This window comes from Dipodomys ordii, unplaced genomic scaffold, assembly GCF_000151885.1.
Source record: "Dipodomys ordii isolate 6190 unplaced genomic scaffold, Dord_2.0 Scaffold18, whole genome shotgun sequence".
Classification (NCBI taxonomy): domain Eukaryota; kingdom Metazoa; phylum Chordata; class Mammalia; order Rodentia; family Heteromyidae; genus Dipodomys; species Dipodomys ordii.
In genome coordinates this window covers 9,078,671-9,088,278 of record NW_012267234.1, presented here as the reverse complement: position 1 = coordinate 9,088,278, position 9,608 = coordinate 9,078,671, and the positions used below count along the sequence as shown (strand labels likewise).

At 43.2% G+C, this 9,608-nt stretch overlaps 1 protein-coding gene across 1 annotated transcript in view; it reads right to left on the bottom strand.

Moving 5' to 3' along the window:
* Nucleotides 1–543, bottom strand: part of Nfat5 (nuclear factor of activated T-cells 5, tonicity-responsive) — an 89,536-nt gene extending 88,993 nt beyond the window's left edge. The window contains exon 1 of the mRNA XM_013012842.1: nt 128–543. Coding sequence (XP_012868296.1) covers nt 128–200 — 73 coding nt within the window. The 5' untranslated portion in view covers nt 201–543. The remainder of the gene's footprint in view (nt 1–127) is intronic.
* Between the last annotated feature and the right edge of the window lie 9,065 nt (nt 544–9,608).

Sequence of the window (9,608 nt, the reverse complement as noted above, 5' to 3'; positions counted from 1 at the left end):
CCAGGACTTCCGGGGTGCTGAGGTGGCCGGCCCGGGACGAGGACCCCCCCCCGTACACACACACACACACAGGGGGGGGGTCTCCCGGAGCCGGCTCGGCCCCCCCCCACCCCCCCACCGGACTCACCTCGCGAGTACAGGGACTTGGGCGACTCCAGGTCTAGGTCCGCGCTGAGCAAAGAGATGAAGTCCGAGGGCATCGCAGCTCGACCCAGCCCGGCCCGAGGGCGGCGGGAGGGGGGGAGCGGCGGTGGCGGCGGCACCTCCTCTCCGGGACCGCGGGCACCGAACCGGGGGTGGCGAGGCGAGGGCGGCTGCCGCTGCCTCCTCCTCCTCCACCTCCTCCTCCTCCTCCTCCTCGAGGGCAGCGACTTCCACCGGGCCGAAGACCGACGAAACGGCGGCGTGGATGGAGGGCAACTCCACAGGGACTAAGTCCCGACGAGCCGAGAGAGAGCGAGAAAGAGAGAGAGAGAGGTTCAGGGCGGGGAGAAGGTGGGGGAAGAGGGGAGAGCCCACGGGTCCGTGTCGGGCTTCTCCTCAGCGAAAACTGACGGTCGCAGCCGCCGCCGCCGCCGCCGCTGACAGGAATCTGAGCCCCGCCCCCGCGCGCCACTGCGCAGGCGCGGAGGGAGGAGATTCAGAACTGGGAAGAGCGGCCGCGGCCGCCGGAGGGCGGAGAGGCGCGCCAAGGAACAGCATCAACAAGGGCTTCGCTTCCTGCCGCCGCGGCCGGGGATGGCTGCTGCTACTGCTGCTGCTGCTTGCTGCTGCTGCTGCTTGCTGCTGCTGCTGCTGATCCCGAGCCGGGAGTTGGGCCCCGCCGGCGGGGAGGGCGGGAGGAAGGGAGGCCGGGCGGCGGCGGCGCGCTGGGGCCCCGCGCAGGGAAAAGATGTTGTGCACCGACCTGGTGGCGGCGAGCTTGAGGCGGCCGGCCCCGCTCGCGCTGGGCACGGGAGGACACCGACCCTGGGGAGCCGACATGTTTGCCGGGGAGGGAGAGAGGGACCCCAGAGAAACGCCGGGCGACTGGCGGGGGTGGGGAGGGCAGGTGTCTTGGGGGGGGGGGAAATGGAGTTTTATCATCTGGACCGACACCAACCCTTTTCTTTGAGGGATGGGGGTGGTCATAGCAGGGTCTGCAATGAGCTGGCCAGAGGATTGTCAAACTCATTTTTTTAATTAGGAAATAGCCAACCATTTCCGAAACCGCCCCCCCTCCAAGTTATTGGTGCTTTTTAATTAAAGTACTTTCTACCTTGTCCCCTAGCCTTGAGAGAGAGAATATATATATATATATATATATATATATATACACATATATATACCTTTTCTTTTTTCAAAGAGTCCTCTGATTATGCTACATCGCCCACATTTCCTCAGCGTGGAAAATAGCAGATAATTTAAAAATTGGATCATGTGAATCCGCCTGGCTCCTGTAAAGGAAAAAGCAAACCTAAAACACTCCTCTTCCAAACAGGTTTTTCCTTTTTTTTTTTTAACTTTTGGATTAGGCGAGGGTGGAGGAAGAACACGTCAATGAGTTTTTTTGCTATTCTGTTCATGGGGGCCAAATGTTTCCGTTGCAAAAAAAAAAAAAAACCACCCTAAAATCCTCACCTACACTGCAGACTGTTTCCTGACAATAATAGACTTCTGGGAAATTTGTAATCAAGTTATTAAAATATCAATTGGACCACAGGGTGTGCATCTTGGGAAATAATTTTAATCTTGTCTGGGATATTGATGCCAGCAAGGTTTGGGGCCTATTGGAGACGGTTTAGTTGTTGGTTTTTAATCTACAAAGACAATTAGAATTTTTTCTTGAAAAGTTCTATTCTATATATACATATAATTTACAAAGCCTTTCTCCTGTTAATTCGTCAGCCTCATTCCCAGCATCTCATCTGGGCTTGTGGTGCTGGGCTTAGCACTTCTAGCAAAAGATGACCCAGCTCTGTTATAGTAGCTCACACCTGTAATCCTAGCTACAAAGAAGGTTGAGATCTAAGGATCTTGGTTTGAAGCCAGCCAGACAAGAATGTCCCAGAGACTCATCTCCAATTAACAAGCAAAAAGTCAGAAAGGGAGCTGTGGTACAGTGGTAGAGTGCTAGCCTTGAACAAAGAGCCCAGGGGTAGCACCCAGGCCCTAAATTAAAGCCCAAAAATTAGCACAAAAAAAAAAAAAACACCAAAAACTTGACCCAGTACAGGCATGGGTGGGCCTTTTTCCAAAGCTTTACCTGCAGACCTAGAAATTAACCTTGTGTCATCAAAACCTGTCTATCTTTCTATCTGGACATCTGATTGAGGTTGCTCAATTATCTTCACTGAACTCTGCGTAGTAATTAATCAATGCTGTGAACATTTTACTTCTGTGAGAGGTGAGAAAGATTTTTAGAACCACCCCCAAGATGGCAAAGCAAAACTGGAAACTACCTCCAAATTTCTGTAGACTTGTAACAAGTCCCAAGGGAAGTCCCTCCATTACTAAGAAACCCACTCTCACTAGAGAGGGGAAGGTTCAGACCTCACACTGTCTAACAGGCCAAGGTCTATTGAAATCTAATGAGCCTTTGAGCTGGAGTGAACACCTGTTAAGAGATCTCCCCCCCTCTATTGATCACCACATAATACAAAGGGGAAATTGCAATGCAGCAGGCAGAGCCCCAACACTAAGAAAGCCATTCCTTCCATTCCTTTTCTTTTTTAATATATATTTTTTTATTGTAAAGATACTGTACAGAGGGATTACAGTTACAAGAGCAAGGTAATGAGTCCATTTCCTATTGAGCATTGTTATACTCTCCTTTATATTTCCCTTATCATCTCTTTCTTCCCCACCTCCCCAACTCCTCCCCACCTCTCTCCCCACCTCCCCTCCAAGTTGTAAAGTTAGTTTTCAACATACTGTCTTGTGCATCTTGTTGTTACAATGAGTCATCCTGTATCCTTATTTCACCATTTTGTTATTTCCCTTCCCCTCCCCAAATTAGAGAAATGTATATACAAGATGCAGGGCACCAGAATCATATACAGTGACAACAGGGATTGTACCATGGGGGAGGAACATACAAAAGAAACAAAAAAAAAATCACATAGTATATTATAAGTACATTAAGCCATTCCTTTTCTTCAGACCTAGGCAATCATATAGTGTTCTGCCCCTAATTAACAAATCAAGAAGTGGCTAGGCCCCTTCCACTTCCTCTCAATACTCTGCCCTTTGATAACATTTTCCCCCACACTATGCCGTATTGTTTATATTAATTAGATTTCCCCTGATTAGGTGGGAGCAAAATGAAGAAGGGCAACCCAAAGTATGACTTGGCACTTATTGTGAATTCCCTTAGATCAGATTTCCCGGGCTCAGGCCCCACCCTTTTAGACCCTGCATTGAAACTGATTATATCTAAGTAAATATTTGAAAATTCAGTGTTCCCCTCCCCACCCTCATTGTGTCCTTTTTCAGACATACATTCTTTGAAAAACTGCTTAGATGGATGATTTTTATGGCCATGTTTTGCAGCAACATAAAAACCTAGATTTTCATTTTGTCTTTCAAATTTCAGTGACTAAAAACAAGTTTGTTCATATTTGCTGTCTTCTGATTTAAAAAAAAATACCATGACTTACATTATAGTCAAGGTCTGATCATGGTGTCTATAGTAAATTATATGCCACTTTTAGATCCAATGCTATTTCCTTCTGTGGTCATTTATGTGGTCATTTATCTCCTTTTTTATAGAAGTAGTGTTTTGTTTTGTTTTTATGCTGGTACTGGGGACTGAACTGAGGGCCTGGGAAGTATCCTTTAGCTTTTTCACTCAAGGCTGAGCAAACACTTCTGCCTTTTTGGTGGTTAATTATTGATAAGAGTCTTAGAAGCCTAGTGCCAGTGGCTTACATCTGTAATCCTAGCTACTCAGGAGGCTGAGATCTGAGGATCATGGTTCGAAGCCAGCCAGGGCAGAAAAGTCCCCATGAGACCCTTATCTCCAATTAACCACTCAAAAACCAGTAGTGTGTTGTAGCTCAAGAGGTTCAGGGGCAGCACCCAGGTCCTAAGTTCAATTCTCGTTACCAACAAAAAAAAAGTCTTATAGACTTTTCTTCCCCTGCTGTCTTTGAACTGCAACTCAGCCTCCATATAGCTAGTATTACAGGTGTGAGCCATTGGCGTAAAGCCAAATGATGTATTTTAACAACAGCCCATCGTCCACACTTCATAAAACAATGAAATGCACAATGAAAAAAAAGTAAAACGTTTAAAGCTAAAAATTTGGAAATTTCCTCTCCTTGAAAATTACAATAGGATCATAGAACAAAGCATACAGATTTAGTAGTTTGTAGAACTCCTTTATATTTTTACTTCCCAATCATATATCACATTCCCTACTCACTTGATTAAAATTTCACAAGAACCCAGGTTCAACTACAAGATCATATACAGATGATGCAATAGTGTGGCAGTTTTTATATTGGCAGTGAGTTCTTTCACCTCTCCTGGACCTGTTTAGGCACTTTGTGAATTGGGTAGTTGGATCAACTCTCAATGAAAGAGGGTCAAATATCAACCACTGAAAAGGAATTAAACTACAGAACAATGTGTTGTCTCAAGATCTACAGAATCTTTGTCATTGTAATACAATCAAGGCTGCTAAAATAATTTTAGTCACACATACATTCTGAAGAACCTGCTAAACACAAAATCTGAGAGGAAAATTTCCAGAGCAATTCAAGTAATAAACTAAAAAAGAAAAAAGTTTAGACGGTAAATTATTTTGGCCCCACATTGGAACACTCCTTGATAATCATGGAGAATTGATAGTGGTGGGAAAGAGTAGTGACCTCATTTGTGCTGAAATGATAAATACATTCTTGTTTGGTTATATTGATGTGTCAGTTTTCACCCTAAGAATAGGTTGTAGCAAATACTTCTGAAGGAAAAATTAGTTTCCATACTACCTCTGTGTGTGTGTGTGTGTGTTTATACTGGGACTTATATAAAGGGTCTTGGAGGTGTCTCTTAGTTTTTTTAGTCAAGGCTAGCATTCCACTATTTGAGCTTCAGCTCTGCTTCCAGCTTTCTGCTGGTTAACTGGAGATAACAGTCTCATGGAGCTGAGTGCTGGTGGCTCATGCCTGAAATCCTAGCTATTCAAGAGGCTGAGATCATAGTTTGAAGCCATCCCAGACAGGAAAGTCCATGAGACTCTTTTCTTTTTTTTTTTCGGGGGGGAGGGGAAGGAGTCTAGTCGTGGGGCCTGAACTCTGGGCCTGGGCGCTGTCCCTCAGCTCTTCAGCTCAAGGCTAGCACTCTACCACTTGAGCCACAGTGCCACTTCCGGCTTTTTTCTTTTTGCTTATGTGGTGCTGAGGAATCGAACCCAGGGCCTCAGGCATGCAAGGCAAGCGCTCTACCACTGAGCCACATTCCCAGCCCCAATGAGACTCTTATCTTTAGTTATCACCATAAAAAAGTGAGACTCTTATCTTTAGTTATCACCATAAAAAAGAAGAGCTGTGACTCAAATGATAGAGCAGTGGCCTTGAGCAAAAAAAGGACAGTGACCAGACCCTGAGTTCAAGCCTTCCCTCCAAAAAAAAAAAAAAAAGAAAGAAAAAAAAGTGTCTTATAAACCTATCATCCAGGGCTGGTTTCCAACCTAAATCTTCATATCTCAGCATCCTGGGCTGCTAGAATTACAGGTGTGAACCTCTGGCACTCAACTAGTTTTCATACTATTTGCCATTGGATCTAACATTCTCACACCTTCAATCATCCAAAGTTCCTAAACCTTATTATAAACAGGTATTTTTATTCCAGTGAATTACTTTGGTATTTTATTCATTTATCTGCATCAGTTTCATCTGAAGTCTTAAGTATTTCTTTTTCCCTCCTTTTTTATGGGGAAGTATGTGTCAGGGTTTGAACTCAGAGCAGGTGCTTTACCACTTGAGCCATGCCCCCACCCCTATTTCATTTTGCACTATCTTATTTTTTGCACCTGAATGCATAGACATATTAAGTCAAGATCTAGAGTAATTCTAAGCCCAGAGAAGCAGTGCAATCAGCTTGAATTTGAAAGACAGTGAGCAGAAAGGATGTAAAAGCAACAGAAATGTGAAGAAGGGATTAGCAGAAGAGAAATTCTAATGAGAAGTAGAAAACCCCGAGTCATTAAATCAAGAAGGAAAGAAGGTAATTTCCCCAATTCATCCCACCACTAGTTGAGTTAAACATAAGCAAACTTCAAGCAAACCCTAATTAATACAGGTACTGAAATTATTTTTGCTAGCTACTCTTTACACTTGTAATCATAGTACTCATAGCCCTATCTGGCATGTGACATTAATTTAACCAAGGCTATGAATTTTCTCTACTCTCCCTTAATTCAGAATTTCAATCAGAGGTCCATGGGTTTGCATGAAGTCATTTGTCATCTTCTTAAACTTGTGAGCACAGGTTTGCAAGCTTGAATCAACGTGATCTCTTTCTTTGGCAACCACAGGAAATAAAGAAAAATTAAAAGTCTATCCTTCAGAAGCTTTCTGAAAGACAGTTCTGTAATCCAGAGAAGATGGAAAACCATTCTTCTACATGAAGCAAATCCATTCTTCTCTCATCCGACAAAATGAACACCAGAAACTCTAGTTATAGAGACACAGAGATTTTACAACCATGAATTTAAAAAGTAAACTCATGCCAAATGTTGGTGGCTCATGCCTACAATCCTAGAATCTCTCCAGGCTGAGATCTGAGAACCTCAGTTCAAACCCAGCCCATACAGAAAACTCTGTAAGATTCTTATCTCCAAACTAAGTACCAAAAAAGCTGTGGCTCCAGTGATAGAGCACTAACTAGCCTTGAGCTAAAAAGCTCACAGCAGTAAAGCCAGGCCCTAAGTTCAAGTCGTAGGACCAGCACACACAAAAAAAGTCAACTCAGGGGCTGGGAAGGTGGCTCAGTGGTACAGCGCTTGCCTTGCATGCATGAGGCCCTGGGTTCGATTCCTCAGCATCACATAAGCAAAAAGAAAAAAGCTGGAAAGTGGCTCTGTGGCTCAAATGGTAGAGCGCTAGCCTTGATCTGAAGAGCTGAGGGACAGCACCTAGGCCCAGAGTTCAGGCCCCATGACTGGACCCCACCCCCCACCCCCAAAAGTCAACTCAGCCTAATGGAAGAAGTATACTACAAAAGCACATACATTGTGATAGAAGCCAGGCTAAAAATGTATACAGGTATCTACAAACAAATTATATATTTGCTTTCTTAGTGGTTTGATAGAGGCAAAATGGTATCTCATATTCTTACTTGTATCCTCTAGGGATGGTCTCTTCATTCCAACAGCATTTTCCTGCCTAGGCCGAAAGGAGCTGGGTAGTTGCAGGGCAAAGTCCAGACACATTCATGTTTACAATGTAATGCATCACAGCTATGAGGTGTTGATGCAAATATTCCAAGAAATACCTGGGCGTCATTGGACTTTGTCATTGGATGGTCAAAAAAAACACCAAGTGTCTTTGTTTCAGCTTTTCTGAGGATTATACCTAAACACTCAAGTTAAGGATACAATGATAAAAATAGCTGAATTGGTCATCCACAACTAAACCTCAAATTGAAGGGCTAAGTAGAAGTTATTGCATAAACTAGACTGACTTTAAAAATAATATATTCTATCTGAGAAACGTTTGTTTCAACTGAATAAAAAAAATTAAAAAATAGTAAGTGGATTTCCACAAACACGAGAAGAAATATACTAGAGATCTGCTCACAGGGGTTAGAGTCCAATTATACAGTAAAAAATTATAATATTCCTTTATTTATTCATTCAGTTTCTCCACCTGCAAAGTCCCTGCTTTACCAGCTGTTCACTGATGGCTCATGCCTATAATCCTAGGTACTCAAAAAGCTGTGATCTGAGGATCAGGGTTCAAAGCCAGCTCTGGCAGAAAAGTCCATGACATTTTATCTTCAATTAACCAGCTAAAGTTGAAAGTGAAGGTGTAGCACAAGTGGTAGAGTGCCAGCCTTGAGAAAAAGCCAAGTAAGGCCTTGAGTTCAAGCTCCAGCGCGCGCGCACACACACACACACACACACACACACACACAATGGTATAGGAGTGTAGAGTGCTTGCCTCACTTGCATGAAACCCTGATTCTAACTTCTAACACAATAAAAATTAATAAAAATGCAATCCATGTCTAGAGACGTAACTCAAGTAGCAGACTATCTTCCTTGTAAGCACAAGACTCTGTTCAAATCCTAGTAAACAAACAATCCATTCCTTAAATAGCTTATAAGTGATTTTAAATGCAGAGCTTTACTACCCTGGCAGAATGAAGTAAACTCTTTCATAGCCATCCATCTGTCAACATTTTAATAGCAATTGGATGTTAGATTACAGCAATCAGTGGACTAGAAGAAGAAATTGAAAAGGCAAGAAAAAGGCAGAGGGGGAAGGCCTTGAAGATTAAGCCAATAACTTTGTTGTTTGTGCTATAGGCACTGTTAAGCCACTGACAGTATTATTTGTTTGATTTGTTTTGAAACAAGTCCTCTCAAGGCTGGCCTAGAACTCATAATCTTCCTGCTTCAGCCTGCATTGTAAGTATGAGCCACAGTTTCTAGCTCCTTAGAAGGTTTTTGAAGAGGGCAAACACTGACCTGACCAGAGCTATGTTCTAAGAAAATAACAGAAGCAACTGTGTACAGTGTGAACGAGAGAAGCTAGCCAAAAGCCAATGAGGCTCTAAAGAGTTGTATGTGTTAGATATTGCAGAAGTAGAGTCTAAAGAACTCAGTAACTGCTCCCATATTGAGAGTGAGGAAGAGATGAAGAGATGAAACATTCTCCTTGAAATCCAATAGCTTAATCCAGCAAAAAAAAAAAAAAAAAACACACAATTTAACAGAAAAGCAAACACCACTACACATGAATCACCCAAGAAACTTTACACTCTTTGTTATCTGGGATGGAAAATACTCTAACCTTAAAGGACATGATCTTAGACTTACTCCTTCCCGGTAGGAAGTCTAGGTAAACATGAAATGAAAAAGTGAAGTGTTGAGAAACAAATCTATAAAAAGCATGCATTTGGATGAGCACCAATGCCAGTGTCTCACACCTGTAATTGTAGCTACTCAGGAAGCTGAGATCTGAGGACGACAGTTCAGAGCCAGCCCCGGCAGAAAAGTCCTTGAGATTTTTATCTCCAGTTAACCAGCCAAAAGCCAAAAGTAGAGATGTGGCTCAAGTGGTAGAGTGCACCAACCTTGAGTGACAAAGCTAAAGAACACAGAGTAGGACCTGAGTTCAAGGTCCAGTGCTAGCATGAAAATAAATAACAACAAAAATCATGCATTTCAAGTTTTACTCCAAAGATACTTGAAGATTCCTATTTATGTCACTAAATGCTCACTTTCATAACAAAATGTGGAAGAAGTTCAAAAATTCTAAAGATCGATAATTCTCCTCGAAAAACAACAAGAGCTAGTAAAAATAAAAAATAACTGCCCCTGTCCCCCCAACCCCCCTCCCCCCTTGCCCAGCTATCATGGCTTTCAAGAGGCAAATGTTCCCTTCATGGAAGACTTAAGA